General features: G+C 38.8%; 1 protein-coding gene across 1 annotated transcript; it reads left to right on the forward strand.

Moving 5' to 3' along the window:
- The first annotated feature begins 1610 nt into the window (after positions 1-1610).
- Positions 1611-19982, forward strand: LOC134317294 (sterol 26-hydroxylase, mitochondrial). Its single transcript, XM_062998111.1, has 9 exons — positions 1611-1841; positions 5408-5598; positions 6236-6435; positions 10560-10757; positions 10960-11123; positions 12217-12383; positions 15821-15902; positions 15982-16188; positions 19791-19982. The coding sequence occupies exons 1-9, from the start codon at positions 1611-1613 to the stop codon at positions 19905-19907; spliced, it is 1557 nt and encodes a 518-aa protein (XP_062854181.1). The 3' UTR covers positions 19908-19982.
- The last annotated feature ends 268 nt before the right edge of the window (positions 19983-20250 follow it).

A 20250-nucleotide genomic window follows, 5' to 3' on the forward strand; every position in this document is an offset into this window, starting at 1 on the left:
AGTCGTCCGAGGTCAAAAAGTCAATTGTTCTGCATGTCTGTAAGTTCTGTTATTTTTGGAGACTAGCTCTGCTGATGAGACAAGTTCTGCTTTTGAAACTAGACAGTAGTTCCTGTTTTTCTGACGAAGTAAAGAGTTTCTTCTGTTTCATCTCCTTACACATAACAATTTGAGTTAGCTTTTAAAATCTGCCCAGAGATAAAATGTTCTGGAAATTGCCATATGAGGTAACGACTAAGGCTTCGGCCAACACCCTGAAGTGGGTATAAGTAGTGTGAGTAGGGTCGCACCTGTAAACAGTATAACGGGTCTTACACCATCATAGGAACATTATCAAAATGTTTTATTTAGGCTGTTTAACATATATTATTTTCATTCTTTAATGATAAATCAGAACCATATTTTAGGTAAAACAACATGCATAAACATCATGTAACATTTTTTCTCAATAGTGAAAACAACATTTTTACATAATCCATCTTAACACCGACATGCAGCCCAGTTCTGGACTGCGTTGCTTAGGGGGGCAGTAAGAAAATTGGGGGAGGGTTGGGGCAAAGCCCACCCCAGCGCCCCCATAGCGCCAGCCCTGCTTGTGTTACTCTAGTTTCGCCCTAAGCTGGATTCGAACCTAGGGCAGAAGAACGTGCGCGATGCGCGCTGCCCACTGCGCTACTCAAACAGTGAAGTATATATAGTGGTGGTAAATTTGGTTCATTTTATGGACTCGGGTTACTCAGTAATGTGATCCAGTTTACTTGGGTCACTTGAGTCAGTTGAGTCACTTGTCTTCCATGCACTCATCATCTGTAAATAAATCCTTCTCTCTTAATTCTCTTGGCACCTCACACTTCTCCTGTCAGTGACAAGTTGACACTTTTTTTTATTTTTAAGTGAAATCTTGACCATGCGGGAGAGGAGGGTGGACTCACCTACCAATCAGATGGGTACATTAATGGGTCAAGGGTTTAAAATGACCATGGGGGCTGTGATACTCCTTAAGCAGTACAGTACTAAAGTAGCCTGTAAGCATTTGCATTTTGATAATAATATAACTATATTATGTTATTTTGCTTACAAGAAAATATGCTGCATTACTAATCTATACCACTACTACTGATTAATATTATTATTATTATTATTATTATTATTATTATTATTATTATTATTATTAATAATAATAATAATAATAATAATAATAATAATAATAATAATAATAATAATAATAATAGCATGTGCATAAAATCAGCCACATAACGAACACCAGTTTAATCGCTGTTTATTGGAATATTTAACTTATTACTTAGATTCACAGACTGGAGTGAAGTGGGTGTGATTCTTGACGAGTGCAGCAGTGAGGGTGGGTGGAGTGGAGCTGAGTGGAGTGGGGAGGTTGAGATATCTCAGCATGACACTTTTACCGTCAGTTAAGGATAAAGCAACAGCTAATCAGGCTTCTACTTACTAGTTTGCTTATCGTGTGGAAAAGTTCTTAGTCGTTTAAGACCAGAGTCTAATGATTCAGACAGTGTAGAAATCAATTCTCTCTGTGGAAAACATAGTAAACAGTGTAGTGCAGCAGTAGTGGGGTCGGTGTGTGTGGGGTCCAGATGGCAGCCTGTACAATTTCAAGATCAGTGAACGGTGGTCGAAAAGTCGCCAGACTTCAGGAGGTTATAACGCGGCATCTGAAATCACAGAGCAGTGACCTGAATCTTCAGTCTGTCTCAGCTTTACCGGGGAAACTTAAAACCATTGATGATTTACCTGGACCCAGCCTGTCCACCACTGCTTACTGGCTCTTTGTGAAAGGGTATGCGGATAAAAGTCATGCAATGCAGGTAAGAAACTCCAACTGAGCTCACATACTGCTAGTATTACTACTGTCTGTCTGGTTGCAGTGATTATGAGGTGTTAGGTTGTTGCACTAAACACATTTCTATCTCTATTTTGACCTATGTTGATGTAAAAGTACATTTCTGAGAGATAGAAAGTTAAACTTTTTAACATAAAGACCAAATTATTCAAACAAAAACTCAATATATTGATATAGAAAGTTAAAACTGAGGTAAAAGTCATAATGTCATCAACTTTTTATTACTTTGAGACTTTTTCTAATTAATTCCATGTTCATGAACTGTATTATCAAGGTCAAGGTCGCGGCAGGTCTAGTTCCACTGGAAAACCCTTGGTGTAAGGCACGAATATCCTAGACGAGCCGCCAGTAAATAGCATGGGTTCGTCCATTCTCGCTCATACACAGCCAATCATGTCTGTCAAGATGCCCGCCCAACCTGTGACACTGCTCAGGTTTGAACCTTGATCTCAGTGGTGGTGGGCTAGTTTAACAGCCCCCTTCAAACCCTGCCTTATACAGGTTCAAGTTAATTTGTACCCATAGGTTTATTTGGTTTACAGCAGAGAGTAGAAACAGGTAGGCAAGTCACACATCATTCCTCTTAAAACAATGACTTAAATCAGGTCAGGGGTCCAGTCCTTTCTAAAATATTAAAGTGAACTAAAATATAGTATAATCGATAATAAAATAGTTAAAACCAAGCAGTAAAATTAATAAGATAAAAAAAGTTCCCACAATGGGTGGGACGGTATCTGATTTGTTGTATTCAAGCTACTGTAAAGAAATCTGCAAAATTAGGAGAGATCAAAGACAAAAAAGGACTGGGAGGCCGAGAAAACATTCAAAATCTGATGAGAAGATTCTCAGAGTTTCTTCTTTAAAAGACCAGAAGAAGTGCATCAAGGACCAGGCTCAGCATCTGGCAGCTTTAACGGAATGCCAAGTTAACATTTCTACAGTCTGAAGAAGCTTTATAAGGAATGGTCTTTTTGGAAGGGTAGGAGGCAAAAAAACAGGGTGAAGGGGAACAGGGTGAAAAGGATAAGCTATACTAAAGCTCACAAGAACTGGAATGATCAGTGAAAATGAGTATTATGGAGTGACAAATCCAAGTCTTAACATTTTGGGTCCAATAGAAGAGTTGGAGAGAGATGGAAAAATGAGTGATTGCGGCCTTCAGTGAAACTTGGTGGAGGGTCTGTCCTGGTTTGGGCTGCATTTGTGTCAGTGGTGTTGACAATATTGTCCAAATTGCTGGGATCATGAATGCTCAAAAGTACAGACAGGTTTTAATTTATCATACCATTTCAATTGTAAAGCACCTTCTACCTCTAGTGGTTATGCATTCTGAGCATTACAGAGGGTTAAAGGTTTTGTTCAATGGCCCAACAGTGGCTGCATGGGAGAGCCGAACCCACAGCCTTTTGATTGATTGTACAAAGCTTTAACCACTAGGTTACCTCTGTTCCTGAAGGATTGTGGTAAGAGCTGAAACTTGATGTTGGAAGACACACCTCGAACTTGTAAACAGAAAGTGTGTTTTTAAGAGTGGATCAAACTACCAGCAAAAATGCAGAAATCTTATTCAGAATGACAGAAAACACTTGATTGCTGTTAGGGCTGGCTCAATACCACTGTTTTACGTCCGATACCGATACTGCAAATGAAGTATCTGCCGATACCAATACCAATCCGATACCGTCATTTCTCCTCTCAAACAACTATGTCTCAATGCAGCATGGTTAAACAAGCTATCTAAATAACAATGCTCAGACTGTGAAACAAATATTCTAAAGGAATAAATACAGAACCTACAACATCACACTTATACAAAACTGCTGTTTTTATTTTAACTTTACACACAGAACATTTAGCAGAATTTTGGCTTGTTTAACAGCACCGTACAAACATTTAAAATAAAATTTAAAGTGTAACTTTATCTGTATTAAACAAATAAATTATTTCAATATAAAATTCTAGATCTGTCAACTCTCAAGTCGAAACCTTGAAGAGGCAGCGAAAAAATTATAAAATAAATAATAGAAATATTAATTATAAACAATAAAAATTAAACAATTAAATAATACAAAATCAACAAATGTACCTATCTTGTCTCGGCTTGGAGATCTCTCACATCAACGAAATTTAATCCATTACTGTTATGAAATAAAACAAACTACACTGTTTCCATTACCGTTGACAAAACTTTAACAGAAAATCTCAACCAAACTCTGCGTCAATTCTAATTGGTCCATTACGTTTGATTGACATCCACATCTTCCAACTGTAGACACTTTGAACGTCACGCCGTAAAACAGTGTTTTTAGTTGTGGCAGTAGTAGATGATTTTTTAAAATGCTAACATTTTAAGTAGATCAGTATGTTTTAATTTCTGAATGGCCTTATTTACATTAAGTGTTATTTACATTAAGCAACAGTATCGGATCGGATTACACGTTTTTTTTTTTTCCTTCCGATACCTGATCCAGTGATTTGGGCCAATATCAGACCGATACCGATACAGAGTATTGGATTGGTGCCAGCCCTAATTGCTGTTATTGCCACCAAAGAAGTGCTACAGAATAAGAAGTTAAGGGTACCAGTAATTTTGTCCATGCTGTTTTTCAAAGACATTAATTTTTCAAAGCATGCAGAGAAACAAATTGACTACAGTCAGTAATTGTAGAACTACAAAGTGCTTCTATATGGTAAGTGGAGCTGATAAAATGGACAGTGAGTGTAGAAACAAGGAGATGGCTGATCTGTGTATAATTCTGCAAATAATTAATAAGCTATTTCAAATATTCTGGGAATGAAATGAAAGAAACAGAACAGAACTGAATCTTTTAAGTGATAGGCCCATCATAATATTCCTCCAGTCAGTCACCAAGGACCCCAGACCAACATGATGAAAGTGCCTCATTTTATAATTCCAGAAAGAGATTAGGCTGAATGGTAAGTTGCAAAACCACTGCAAAACAGGAGGAATATAAAGGCTTATCTCACATTTAACAAAAAGAATTTCATCTTAATAACCCATAACCATTTTAGGATCATGTTCTAATAGCACATTTTATGCGGCCTGGGGGACCAAAAGGCTTTTAGAGTATTTATTCTGACTTGTTTACAAAGTTGCCAGACAATTTTGGATAGTCCTTTTATAGCCAAAAATTACATCACCTCTATAAATGTTTTTATACATTTTACATAGTTCCATGGTCCCAACTTTTAAATTATACATTCATCAATTTTAGAAAAGACTAAACATTAAACGAAGGTCAAAGTGGATTTACAAATCACTGCTTTCTCTTTTTTTGTATTTAATATGCTTGCTTTAACTTTTCTGGAATGAAAGTATGTATCTAAAGCAGCACCTTCTGCCACCTTATTGACTTTTTGACGTTAGGCAGAACTGACATTGCTCATCTACTGTCTCTGTATTTTTGATAGAGTGTAAGTGCTTTTAAACAAAATAACTCACGATAAAGGATGCGTTGTGTTCGTCCACCATAAGGTATTTGAAAGTGGTAATGGCCACATTTATTGCAGGTGGAGCACAAGGGTCTGTACGGACCAATCTGGCGCTCACGGTTCGGGCCATTCAACATTGTGAATGTGGCAACACCAGAGCTTATTTCCCAGGTCATCCGCCAAGAGGGACGTTACCCAGTGCGCACTGCACTTCCACACTGGAAGGAGTACAGAGACATGAGAGGCCAGGCTTATGGGCTCCATGTCAAGTAAGTCTATATCGGCACTACATGCACTGTATGATCAAAAGAATAAAAACCCCTAGTAATTAGCCACACCCATTACTGAAAGGTAATAAGTATATGGAGAAATTACAGTGGCCTGCACAGAGCCTTGACCTCAATTATATTAAAAACTTTTGGGATGAATTGGAATGTCAGCAATGAGTCAGGCCAGACTTTTTCATCCAACACCAGCGCATGACCTCCAAAATCGTAAGGAAAGCCTTCCTTGATGAATGGAGGATGTTATACCTACACAAAAGGGGACTCAGTATTGATGCCAGTAGTTTAGGTACAGTAAAAAAACCCAAACTGTCACTTTATTCTGGAAGGAAATTTGATCAGATTTTTAAGAACCACCAAAAACAGGTCTGATGTGAATTAGAAGCTGTTGGAATGTGGGTGGTATTGTTCGTATTAGGAGTATGCCAAGATGAGCCAGACTTTATTTGAATTAGTCATCTGAATAATTATAAATTATAAATGTAATATATAAAGAGTGTGTTGCAGGTGTCAAATTCTAAATTTGTTTATATTTACAACATATAATAATCAGTGAAAACGTCTAAATGTTTCTAAAAATGGGGTGTGTAGATGGTCCGAACTTACATTTTGTCTCTCACAGCATGGGTGAGCCCTGGTACCGTATGCGTAGTGCTCTGAACCCGAAGATGCTGAAACTGCAGGAAGCAGCAGCATACACGCCTGTTATTCATGCCGTGGTGTCTGACCTGCTAAAGAGAATTGAGCGACTGCGTCTGCGCAGCGAGGACCACAGAACTGTGTTTGACATCACCTCTGAGCTCTACAAGTTTGGCTTTGAAGGTCAGGTTTACTCCTTAACCTCTTAGATTGTGGGTATCACAGTAGAAACCATGTGGGAATATATATATATACACACACACATACTGATCAGCCATAACATTAAAACCACATCCTCGTTTCTACACTCACTGTCCATTTTATCAGCTCCACTTACCATATAGAAGCACTTTGTAGTTCTACAAATACTGACTGTAGTCCATCAGTTTCTCCGCATGCTTTCTCAGCACTTTTTGATCATTCTCAGCACTGCAGTGACACTGACATGGTGGTGGTGTGTTAGTGTGTGTTGTGCTGGTATGAGTGGATAAGACACAGCAGCGCTGCTGGAGTTTTTAAACACCTCACTTTCACCAGTGATGACCAACTCAAACAGCAGCAGTAGATGAGCGATCGTCTCTGACTTTACATCTACAAGGTGGACCAACTAGGTAGGAGTGTCTAATAGAGTGGACAGTGAGTGAACATGGTATTTAAAAACTCCATATATATACATATATATATACAGTACAGGCCAAAAGTTTGGACACACCTTCTCATTCCTGTGGTTTTTCTTAATTTTTTAAAATTTTCTACATTGTAGATTAATACTAAAGACATCCAAACTATGAAGGAACACATATGGAATTATGTAGTAAACAAAAAAGTGTTAAACAAACCAGAATATGTTTTATATTTTAGATTCTTCAAAGTAGCCATCTTTTGCTTTAATGACAGATTTGCACACTCTTTGAAATTTTCTCAACCAGCTTTATTAGGTATCCACCTGGAATGGTTTTCAATGAATGTTTGCGCCTTGTCTAGAGTGAATGGAATTTGTTGCTTTTTTAATGTGTTTGAGACCATCAGTTGGGTTGTGCAGAGGTAGAGTTGGTAAAATATAAAACATATTCTGGTTTGTTTAACACTTTTTGGTTCACTACATAATTCTTCATAGTTTGGATGTCTTCAGTATTAATCTATAAATTAATTAAGAAAATAAAAATAATCAAGAAAAAACATTGAAGAGAAGGTGTGTCCAAACTTTTGATTTGACTGGTGTGTCCAAACTTTTGGCCTGTACTGTATGTATATATATATATATATATATATATATATATATATATATATACATACAGTGTATCACAAAAGTGAGTACACCCCTCACATTTCTGCAAATATTGTATTATATCTTTTCATGGGACAACACTATAGAAATAAAACTTGGATATAACTTAGAGTAGTCAGTGTACAGCTTGTATAGCAGTGTAGATTTACTGTCTTATAAATAGCTGGCAACATAAGTGAGTACACCCCACAGTGAACATGTCCAAATTGTGCCCAAAGTGTCAATATTTTGTGTGACCACCATTATTATCCAGCACTGCCTTAACCCTCCTGGGCATGGAATTCACCAGAGCTGCACAGGTTGCTACTGGAATTCTCTTCCACTCTTCCATGATGACATCATGGAGCTGGTGGATGTTAGACACCTTGAACTCCTCCACCTTCCACTTGAGGATGCGCCACAGGTGTTCAATTGGGTTTAGTCCATCACCATTACCTTCAGCTTCCTCAGCAAGGCAGTTGTCATCTTGGAGGTTGTGTTTGGGGTCATTATCCTGTTGGAAAACTGCCATGAGGCCCAGTTTTCAAAGGGAGGGGATCATGCTCTGTTTCAGAATGTCACAGTACATGTTGGAATTCATGTTTCCCTCAATGAACTGCAGCTCCCCAGTGCCAGCAACACTCATGCAGCCCAAGACCATGATGCTACCACCACCATGCTTGACTGTAGGCAAGATACAGTTGTCTTGGTACTTCTCACCAGGGCGCCGCCACACATGCTGGACACCATCTGAGCCAAACAAGTTTATCTTGGTCTCGTCAGACCACAGGGCATTCCAGTAATCCATGTTCTTGGACTGCTTGTTTTCAGCAAACTGTTTGCTGGCTTTCTTGTGCGTCAGCTTCCTTCTGGGATGACGACCATGCAGACCGAGTTGATGCAGTGTGCGGTGTATGGTCTGAGCACTGACAGGCTGACCTCCCACGTCTTCAACCTCTGCAGCAATGCTGGCAGCACTCATGTGTCTATTTTTTAAAACCAACCTCTGGATATGACGTCGAACACGTGGACTCAACTTCTTTGGTCGACTCTGGCGAAGCCTGTTCCGAGTGGAACCTGTCCTGGAAAACCGCTGTATGACCTTGGCCACCATGCTGTAGCTCAGTTTCAGGGTGTTAGCAATCTTCTTATAGCCCAGGCCATCTTTGTGGAGAGCAACAATTCTATTTCTCACATCCTCAGAGAGTTCTTTGCCATGAGGTGCCATGTTGAATATCCAGTGGCCAGTATGAGAGAATTGTACCCAAAACACCAGATTTAACAGCCCTGCTCCCCATTTACACCTGGGACCCTGACACATGACACCAGGGAGGGACAACGACACATTTGGGCACAATTTGGACATGTTCACTGTGGGGTGTACTCACTTATGTTGCCAGCTATTTAGACATTAATGGCTGTGTGTTGAGTTATTTTCAGAAGACAGTAAATCTACACTGCTATACAAGTTGTACACTGACTACTCTAAGTTATATCCAAGTTTCATGTCTATAGTGTTGTCCCATGAAAAGATATAATGAAATATTTGCAGAAATGTGAGGGGTGTACTCACTTTTGTGATACACTGTATATATACAGTGCATATATATATATATATATATATATATATATATATATATATATATATATATAGGGGTTGGACAAAATAACTGAAACACCTGTCATTTTAGTGTGGGAGGTTTCATGGCTAAATTGGACCAGTCTGGTGGCCAATCTTCATTAATTGCACATTGCACCAGTAAGAGCAGAGTGTGAAGGTTCAATTAGCAGGGTAAGAGCACAGTTTTGCTCAAAATATTGCAATGCACACAACATTATGGGTGACATACCAGAGTTCAAAAGAGGACAAATTGTTGGTGCATGTCTTGCTGGCGCATCTGTGACCAAGACAGCAAGTCTTTGTGATGTATCAAGAGCCACGGTATCCAGGGTAATGTCAGCAAACCACATCCAACAGGATTAACTGTGGACGCAAGAGGAAGCTGCCTGAAAGGGATGTTCGGGTGCTAACCCGGATTGTATCCAAAAAACATAAAACCACGGCTGCCCAAATCACGGCAGAATTAAATGTGCACCTCAACTCTCCTGTTTCCACCAGAACTGTCCGTCGGGAGCTCCACAGTGTCAATATACACGGCCGGGCTGCTATAGCCAAACCTTTGGTCACTCGTGCCAATGCCAAACGTCGGTTTCAATGGTGCAAGGAGTGCAAATCTTGGGCTGTGGACAATGTGAAACATGTATTGTTCTCTGATGAGTCCACCTTTACTGTTTTCCCCACATCCGGGAGAGTTACGGTGTGGAGAAGCCCCAAAGAAGCGTACCACCCAGACTGTTGCATGCCCAGAGTTAAGCATGGGGGTGGATCAGTGATGGTTTGGGCTGCCATATCATGGCATTCCCTTGGCCCAATACTTGTGCTAGATGGGCGTGTCACTGCCAAGGACTACCGAACCATTCTGGAGGACCATGTGCATCCAATGGTTCAAACATTGTATCCTGAAGGCGGTGCCGTGTATCAGGATGACAATGCACCAATACACACAGCGAGACTGGTGAAAGATTGGTTTGATGAACATGAAAGTGAAGTTGAACATCTCCCATGGCCTGCACACCACCAGATCTAAATATTATTGAGCCACTTTGAGGTGTTTTGGAGAAGCGAGTCAGGAAACGTTTTCCTCCACCAGCATCACGTAGTGACCTGGCCACTATCCTGCAAGAAGAATGGCTTAAAATCCCTCTGACCACTGTGCAGGACTTGTATATGTCATTTCCAAGACAAATTGACGCTGTATTGGCCGCAAAAGGAGGCCCTACACCATACTAATAAATTACTGTGGTCTAAAACCAGGTGTTTCAGTTATTTTGTCCAACCCCTGTATATATATATATATATATATATATATATATATATATATATATATATATATATATATATATATATATGGAAACAAAAATCACATAAAAAAATGGTAAACCTCTACTAATCAAGTCAACACTAATTCTGGGTCTGCAGGTATTTCCTCTATCCTGTTTGAAACACGTTTGGGCTGTCTACAGGAGGAGATTCCTACAGACACGCTGCGCTTCATCAATGCAGCCAATAACATGCTAACTCTATCCGAGATCATCCTGTTCCTCCCTCGTTGGACTCGGAACATTTTTCCCTATTGGAAGCAGTTCATCCAGGCCTGGGATGATCTCTACGATGTAGGTATGCTGGATGGGGGGTTGAAAATATGCTCTGAACAGTGATAGAGATGTAAATTTTACAGTTTTAGTACACAGCTATATCTTGGTCAGTGCTGAAATATAGTTCATTTTTTATTTCAACTTAATGAAAAAAGATTTTGTAATATGTGTGACTAAAATTCAATTCTTAAATGTAACATCTTCATCTGTGTGTTTTCATCTAGCACAAACTTTAATAGACAGGAAGGTAATGAAAATGAAAGAGAAAGTACATCAGGGTGAGAAGTTTGAGGGCATGTACCTCACCTACCTACTCTCCAGTGGCAAGCTCACACTGGCTGAGTTGTACATCACCATCACAGAGCTGTTGTTGGGTGGAGTCGACACGGTAAGTTGGTGTTTTTTTAGTTCTATAGCAGGCTTTTTAATGTTCTGTTGATCCACCTGTTCACTTCTGACAAGGGCTTAGTTCGGTTGCATTTTTCAATTTGTCCAAACTTGTATTGGCTTTTTCTGCAGTATGGTCTGCCCCTTTTACATTACTGTGTTGTGTTAAAATATTCACTATTATTAGGGCCCTACTAAATTCTCGGGGAAATGTGCTTCATTTCATGGACCTTGTTTTTCAAAAATTACAGATTTCAAAAGCAAATAATCATAAAAACAACACAAACCGTACAAATCGTAGTACAAAATTCACACACCACATTAATCAGCATCAAGACAATAATTAAAACATACTAGGAGGAAGAAGAAAAAACAGCATTAAGACATTTCATTAAAACATATAAGCAAGAATATGAGAGGTATAGATAGAAGTGGGGGAGAGTAGAAAAACAAACAGCAGTAAAACATACACTAAAACATATCAAAAAGAATAGAAAATGTATAAATAAAAACAACTACATTGTTACAAGTTAAATGCAGCTCTAAACAGGTGGGTTTTGAGAAGTGACTTAAAAGTGGACATATCAGGACAGTCTCGTATGTGTTTAGGGAGCAGCTATAGAAAAGACCCTGTCAACCCAGGTCCGGTACTTAGACCTAGTGGGTATGGACAGTAGATTAGCGTCAGAAGAGCGAAGGCAACGGGAAGGATGATGGAGCAGATCAGTGAGGTAGGAGGGGGCCTGATTATGGAGGGCTTTGTGAGTGAATAGAAGAATTTTGAACAGCCAGGTTCAGCAGAGTAGGATAGCCACAGTGCTAACAGCCAGGTTCAGCAGAGTAGGATAAAGCAGGTGAAATGTAAGGTTACACTAAAGGGACGATCACACCATCACTATATTGTGCTACTTCTTGTTGCTGGAAGGTTTCTGTTTAACAGATGTTCAAACGTACTTAATCCTGTTATAACAAGTGCATTTTACAAGATTCTTTCTCCACTCAGGTGGCGCAGCTTTAAAAACACACGCATTTCAGAGAAAGAATAACACACTAGATATGCAATTCTATCTCACAATTCTGTCTCTCATTCTTAGACGTCCAACACCATGTCATGGACATTGTATCACCTTGCTCGAGATCCAAAGGTACAAAATCGTCTCTATCAGGAGGTGACATCTGTGTGTCCGGACAGGCAGCTGCCCACCACAGATGATCTAAGCAGAATGCCTTACCTGAAAGCTGTCATTAAGGAAACACTCAGGTACAAAGCAAATAAAGCAGTAAACAATCTCCTGATTTTTTTAATTTTATTTGTGAAACATGTTACCAAGATGATGCCATATTATACATACTGCATCTGCTTGTTGTGGTTCTGATAGATGGGCGATAAAGGGGAGTTAAATAAGACATTTTTTAATTTGGTAAATAGGCATCACTGGCGAAAACGGTGGCAGGACTGTCTTCATTTATTATTTTCATGTCAAAGTTTCAGCGTACTGATGTGACGTACATGACTTTTTTGATTTTGATCAGGTGTATTGCATAGTCTGTACTAGGGATGTAACGATACACTCTACCCACGATGCAATACGATTCACGATGCTGGGTTCACAATACGATTTTTTAAACAAAATGAAATTGAAGACAAATTATAACAAAGTTTCCTTTTATTATTTTTCTTTAAAAACATAAAATAAAATACTGTATTTGTGCTTATCTTTTATTTATCGAAATAATGAATATCCTTTTATTTTCAAGGTAGGTACAAACTATGCAAAACAATGCTGCACATTTCCCTTTTTGTGTAAAAAAATTAAATGAAATTTTAAAACAAATCCCACATTAAATAACTAAATGAATAATAAAAATAAAGAAAGTATCCTCACATAAATAAATCTGGCTGGAAAATTCCAAACCTGGCAACCCTGTAGTGACGGCAACCAGGCGAGGTGAATAGCACCAGTGCCCTCTGCTGTTTAAAGTGAATATTGATTCATTAGACATGTAAACCGATTTGAATCGTTACACATGTGAATCTATTTTTAACTGTCTTGTGGTGCATGGTTACATCCCTAGTCTGTACTACTAATCTTTCTTTGAATCATATAATACCCAGAACATTTTGCAGACCACAAGGGACCAAGCAGAGATAACTAAACAAGAACTTTGTTATTTGGTTGAAATAGCTTTTTAAATGATTTTTCCGTGAACAGATTCTCAAAATTAGCTGATGTTATCTAAAGTATTTAATTGAGGTCCTTTCTCCTTAGTTAAAACCCTTTTTTTAAGTGACCACACACAAAGTGACCAAAGGCAAGCTGTGTAGGACTAAATCTTGAACTTCTACACAATCGGTAAAAGGTCTGGTTAAAATGTTTTAACGCCCACACTGGAACAGACACGCTTCATTTTTTAAAGTTTTCATGACCTGAGAAAAAAATCTTCATGAAAATTGACATGAAGTGACTACCACAGGGTGTTTGAATTGTTTTGGACAGACCAAAAATAGAAAAATAAATATTAGCTTAAAACATTTACCACTGCAGTGCTTTTCCAAGAGGATCATCTTCATGAAAAGTAGCAAGCATTATGGTTAGTAAAAACTGGTTACCAGAACCTTCTCAAATGATTTCCCAAGTATAAGGGTGGATGTAACAGATATACAGGAATAACTTGATTAGGTTTCCCTACCTGTTGGCAAACATCACCTGGCTTGCCAAATTTAGTTACATGTTTCTTTAGATCAAGCCAGTAAAAATGTTTCAACAGGTTGGTGGTGGTGTTTTTTTTCATTTATATCTAGCCTCCCAGGCCATACAGGGTCATGCTTTAAATGAACACATACAACATGTGTACAGAAAGCATATGTTGTGTACTTTATTGTGAGGGGGCAACTTTTTCAACTCTTAGTTTCACATAAAAGGCAACGGGTTCATCTTTTAGCAACCACTAGAGAAAACAACTTACCGGCATCAATTCAACTGCAGTGAAATGTGAGCTTTCCCAATATGGAAAAGGTGACTAAAAAAGGAGCTTGGTCAAAGTGGTGTCTTTCTGTTTTGGCTTTTCCTGAATTGGCTCTAGCTATAAATGAGTCAGTACAAACATTATTCCAGTAAATAGTGGGAAAATGTCAACAGTGGAAAAATGTCAAACTGTATTGTTTTTTTTAAGAGGCATATTTGCCACCATGTTACACATTTATACTGTGTTGTAGTTGTGAAAGTGGACTTTTTTTTTTCTTGCTCGAATGATGTGTCTCATGTATCACTTGAGCTGCTGAACAGACTGGATCTCTGTTGTTGCATATTTTCCTAATTATCTACTTGTTTTTGATATGAGACAAGTCTGGACTGTACATGTACCAGCCTAGCCACCTGTATGACATAGCTGTTACAAAAATGTGACTTGGCTTTGTCTTTCTGAGACAAGCCTGGGCATCCCTGAGAAAAGACGCCATCTAGATGACAGTATATTTTGCTTTAAAATGTGTATTTACCCCTTAAAAGTAATAGTGCCTTCTGAGATGTGCAAGTTACTCATGCCATTGGCACCAACACACCCCTGTACCATGACAGACGCTGGCTTTTAAACTTTGTGTTGTGTTTTCTGGATCAAAAGGAAAAGAATCATTTCAGTTGTTAACATTACTACCAATAATATTACACAAACTTCTCAGTTTTACACTTTTCGTGTCCCAACCTTCTGGAATGTGCTGCAGACATTATATTGAGAATTAGCATATATTAATAACCAATTAAAAGAAGTTTGAGACAACAAAAGATGATACCAGACTGTGGTTCAGACTAGGCCTTTGTGTAGCTCTAAAGTGTGAGCTCTGAATGCTTCTTTTATTTTCAGAAAGGTTGTTTCATCAGAGCCTGATGCTCTGTAAGGCTTGTTCAGTGGTGTATTTAGAATCTGGCATAGTGTACCAATGTCTCATCCAAGCTCAGCTTGGCTTTTAAAGCTCCCTAAGGAGTCTGTCACAATAACAGTAAACACTCTTATTGGTTTTAATGGAAATACACCACATTAACAATACTGGCACTACGCTGAAGGTTGGTGTGGTGTCAAAAACTCAACTTGCAACATAATTTAAATAAAGAAATCAAACCACCACCAGAGGTAGCAGAAAAAATAAGGATTTATTGCATATTACAGTGAACACACAATAAACCAAGCCATCCTGGGTAATGACTGACTTGCATTGACTCTGGTCCTTATTCTTCCAGTTTCTGAGGGTGGGCTTTGGTGGGCCTCCCTTTACTTACATAAATTTTGTGTACAGACATACAAGGCGCCTTTCTTTTATTCGAGCTAATTCCATCTTGTCACTGGGCCCCCCTTACCACAATTTAGAGTCCCCTAACATCTGGTTCTTATAAACCCAAGTTGGAAAACACCAGCTGTTGACCACAGATAAACGCATCTGACAAGTATATTGGTGATTTACCATATAGGATATTATTCCAAAATTATGCACTTATATTGATTAAATCTTTAACTGAAAAGTCTCTTCCCTGGGCAGACCTGTGCTTGCTCAACAGGGGTTTTTGTATCTGTTGGTCCTGGATTTTGTTAAGTTGCTTTGAGACAATGTCTATTGTAAAAAGCGCTATATAAATAAAGTTGACTTGGCTTGACTTGCTTTTGGTCCTGTTGTGTATTAACTGTATAGCACATGTCTGTATGCAGATTGTATCCAGTCGTACCCGGTAATGGGCGTCTCACTGTTGAGAACGAGGTTGTTGTGGGTGGTTACTGGTTCCCAAAAGAGGTAAGTCCAATATAACAGTGTGTACATTTCATTGACCTGTCAAACTGCTCATACACTCCACTACTATATTTCTCCTCAGACTCAGTTCCATCTGTGTCATTATGCTGCAAGTCATGATGAGAAGGAGTTTCCTGATGCTGAGCGGTTTATTCCGGAGCGCTGGCTGAGGGGGGCGCACTCGTACTCCCAGCACCACCCGTACAGCTCCATCCCATTTGGGGTGGGAGTGCGTGCCTGTTTGGGAAAGAGGGTAGCTGAACTGGAGATGTACTTTGCTTTGTCCAGGGTGAGTTTTATAGTTACTGTTATGCTTCTAATTATCTATTGTCCTGTGCATGATTAATTCATTTTGTTCAGTCTAGCATCAGATAAAGTGTAATAAAAATATAGACCCTTTAAATGCAAAGCTTTTCCATCACTGTGCACATAAACCAGACCCGATATACTGAATTATGGAAATGTTTGTACACCCTTGGCCGAATTTAATGTTTGGGTTGGTGCTCAGGTAACAGCGGTATAATACCACCATCCCTGACGCTCGAGTCTCTGGTTAAAATCTTGGCTGTGTCACCAGCCCTGGAGTGTCTGGGGTAAGGAAGGCACACACCTCACTCGTGTCTAAGGCCTTTGAGATTCTTCCACCGTGGGTTGATTTCTCTGTTAACACATTTTTACAGGGAACAAACATTTTTTGCTGAATTTCACATGATAAAAAATAATATTAATTCTCAGTATTAAAAATCATTAAAAACTTCAGCATGCCACATTTTCATTTGTATTGTTTCCCCAATGTGTTCAATTCAGAAGCTAAACATAAATTGCTAATTAAAATGTGGGTTTTTCTGCAGTGGATTTAGAATTTTGACCAGTGGTGTGCAAAAGTGAGGCACTCTTATTTGTTGAGTCGGTAAAACATTAACTACCGAAACAATTGTAGAGGAGGAGTGATAAAGTCCATCGCCATTCTTACAACCACTTAGGTGCACAAACATCATCAAATAGAGACTCAGTGGCTACTTGGGTTGCCACCTATGTCTGAGAAAAAAACCTGGACACTTGTCATATATGGAAACAGTTTTGTGTGGCCAGAATTGGACACATCAGAACATACTGCAGTGTACTGCACTTTCTGCAACTCTGTGTCTAATCTCTTTTGACTAAATGGTGCCAACACATTCTCAACTAAAGCCTCTCTCTTAGTTTAGCCACTGGACGTCTTGATGTACTTAAATTTTTCATTGTCATTATTATTATTATTTATTTATTTATTTTTCCCAATTTTCCTTCCAATATAGTCATGTCCAATTACCAAATTGCATTATGCTTCCTCTCTACTGATGTTAATCTTCACCCTGGTTGAGGAAAGCTGAGAATGTGATCTCCATCCTGGTTGAGGAAACCGAGACTGACACACGCCCGCTCCGACACGTGCGCAGTAGCCAACTGCATCTTTTCACCTGCACAAGGCGAATTCATATATGCGGATCAGCTTTGTGTACGGAGAGCCACACCCTGATCAACGCATTATCCCTCGTCTCTGTGCAGGCGCCATCAATCAGCCAGCAAAGGTTGTAATTGCATTAGTTATGAGGTCCTGTCCGACACCCCCCTTGAACAACAGCCAATCATTGCTCGAGTAGGTGCTCAGCCTGCCGGATGGCAGAGCTAAATTTCAAACTGATGGGTTCGAAATGTCAGCTCTGGTGTACTAGCGTGTTTTACAGTGCAATTAGCTATTAGTGAACTCCTTGCTTCACATGGACCCTCGGGACTGACTGCCTGATGAAAAAAAAAAAGAAACGTGGAAAGCAACAACAGGATGTAACTGAAACTGTAGCCCATTGAAAACCGAGACATTTAGACATAAAGTTTTCAGGACTGACTAATGAAAAGAAGGACAATCCCAGGAAAACTGGGACAGGTGCACTGATGTCAGTAACGCGTTACTCTAATCTGACCACATTTTTCAGTAACAAGCAGTGATGGCATAGTTACCTTGAAAAAGTAATCTGATTACTGATTACTCCTTTAAAAAGTAACTTAGTTACTTCATGGATTACTTGATTTTAAAAGTAACTAAGTTAGATTACAAGTTACTTTATTAGTTATATAATGCGGTCCGCTAATGTATCCCATAATGCAACTGGAGCTGCGTAGGCGATTGAAGCGGAATAAGAAACAAGAAAGACGCGGAAAACGGAGTCCTCTGTTCACAAGTGTAAGTAAGATAAATAAAATAAATTTTTTAAAGACAAATAAATAACAAAAAGACGATAAATATCCAAAATTTTGGCGAGTGGGATTTGTAATGAGTCTGTAACTATGGTGATATTACGTCATCACGTCCCCACGTCTGAGTAGTGCATACTTCCTCCAGTCTAGTACGTACTCTGTAAGTATGTGATTCTGGACACAGCCCGTGACTTAGTTGTCGCATAGGACAGACATCACTCCCCGAGACGCAAAAAGAAAGCAAAAATATATCTTTTTACTAAGGAAAATGACAAAAATAGTACCGCACAGTAACTTTGACAAGTAACTTTAATCTGATTACTGGATTGGAAATAGTAACTCGTTAGATTACTCGTTACTGAAAAATGTGGTCAGATTAGAGTAACGCGTTACTGACATCAGTGGTAACAAGTTATCTAACGAGTTACTATTTCCAATCCAGTAATCAGATTAAAGTAACTTATCCAAGTTACTATTTTTGCGTCTCGGAGAGTGACGTCTGGCCTATGCGACAATTAAGTCCCGAGCTGCGTCCGGAATCGCATACTTACAGAGTATGCACTAGATTGGAGGAAGTATGCACTACTCGACCGGTAAAGAAGTACATACTTTCAGTACAGAAGTATGCAGTATGCACACAACACCGCTACGTACTACACGTGGGGACGTGATGACGTAATATCACCATAGTTACAGACTCATTACAACCCCACTCGCCAAAATTTTGGATATTTATCGTCTTTTTGTTATTTATTTGTCTTTAAAAATTGTATTTTATTTATCTTACTTACACTTGTGAACAGAGGACTCCGTTTTCCGCGTCTTTCTTGTTTCTTATTCCGCTTCAATCGCCTACGCAGCTCCAGTTGCATTACGGCAGCTGCTGAATGTAACTAATAAAGTAACTTGTAATGTAATTTAGTTACTTTTAAAATCAAGTAATCAATAAAGTAACTAAGTTACTTTTAAAAATAAAGTAATCAATAAAGTAACTAAGTTACTTTTTAAAGGTAACTATGCCATCATTGGACAGGTGGCAACCCTAATGGCTAGATCTAAATAAAGGCCAGAACTAGAAAATCTGCCCTAAAGACCAGATCTAGAAAAAATATGCAATGACAGGCCACAGACTCTGTGTAATAAAACAAATAAAAATAACAGGCCTACTTGATTACTATAATCTTTTTTATGAACCGAATAAATTTAATCATTTATTTTTGACACTTTTGAATAAACTAAGATTATTACACTGTTATTGCAACTTTTTCCTGACAAATTAAACATGCACATTTTCCTCTGAAATCAGAAAAAAACATTCATTCTCCCAACGTGCCTGATATCTTTTTCAGGGACACTTCTGCTCTAGGCTGCTTTTATAACAGCACTCAGTGGCCCGACAAATATAAACATCGTTTCTCAGTCTTATGAACTAAACAAAGGGTCATTTTGTAACAGGTGATGAAATCTAAAAACTTTAAAAGACCAGCTTTTGTCTGTAATTTTAGTCTTTTTACCAAAGGCTACTCAGAAAGAGCAACAGTTTCATAATGCAACAAAGTACAACTAGTGTACTAGCTTATGCTTTCCTTTGTTCCTTTGTTTCATCTTTGTTTGATGGTTCCTCCTCCTAAACTTTCCTCACCTCTTCTTTCTCAGATATTGCAGCAGTATGAGGTCCTCCCTCTGGATGGAGCCCAGACTATCCTGCCCAAAACCAGAACGCTTCTAATTCCTTCTAAACCTATCAACTTGCGCTTCATCCCCCGTACCTGAGGAGAGCATCATTTACCAATAATATAATGAAAAGGTTAAAGCGGCTATGCATCTGCCAGCCACAACAATAAAACCACCTGCATAATAATGAGTAGATCTCCCTCTTTCTGTGAAAGCCTATTTTTTTTTTGCCTATTTTTTTCTTGCTTTCAACACATCAACTTAAAGAACAGACTGTTCATTTATCCCAGACTGACAGATGTCATAGTAACAGGATAATTGTTATTCACTTAATCTGTCAGGGTTTCAATGTTTCGCCTGATCTCACGCTAATGCCACCATATTACAATAAAGCAATAAGCCACGAGAGGCCGTGCATTACTGTGATTTTAGCACGGGGATG

The sequence above is a fragment of the Trichomycterus rosablanca genome, chromosome 6 (genome assembly GCF_030014385.1).
Source record: "Trichomycterus rosablanca isolate fTriRos1 chromosome 6, fTriRos1.hap1, whole genome shotgun sequence".
In the NCBI taxonomy this organism is placed as follows: Eukaryota; Metazoa; Chordata; class Actinopteri; order Siluriformes; family Trichomycteridae; genus Trichomycterus; species Trichomycterus rosablanca.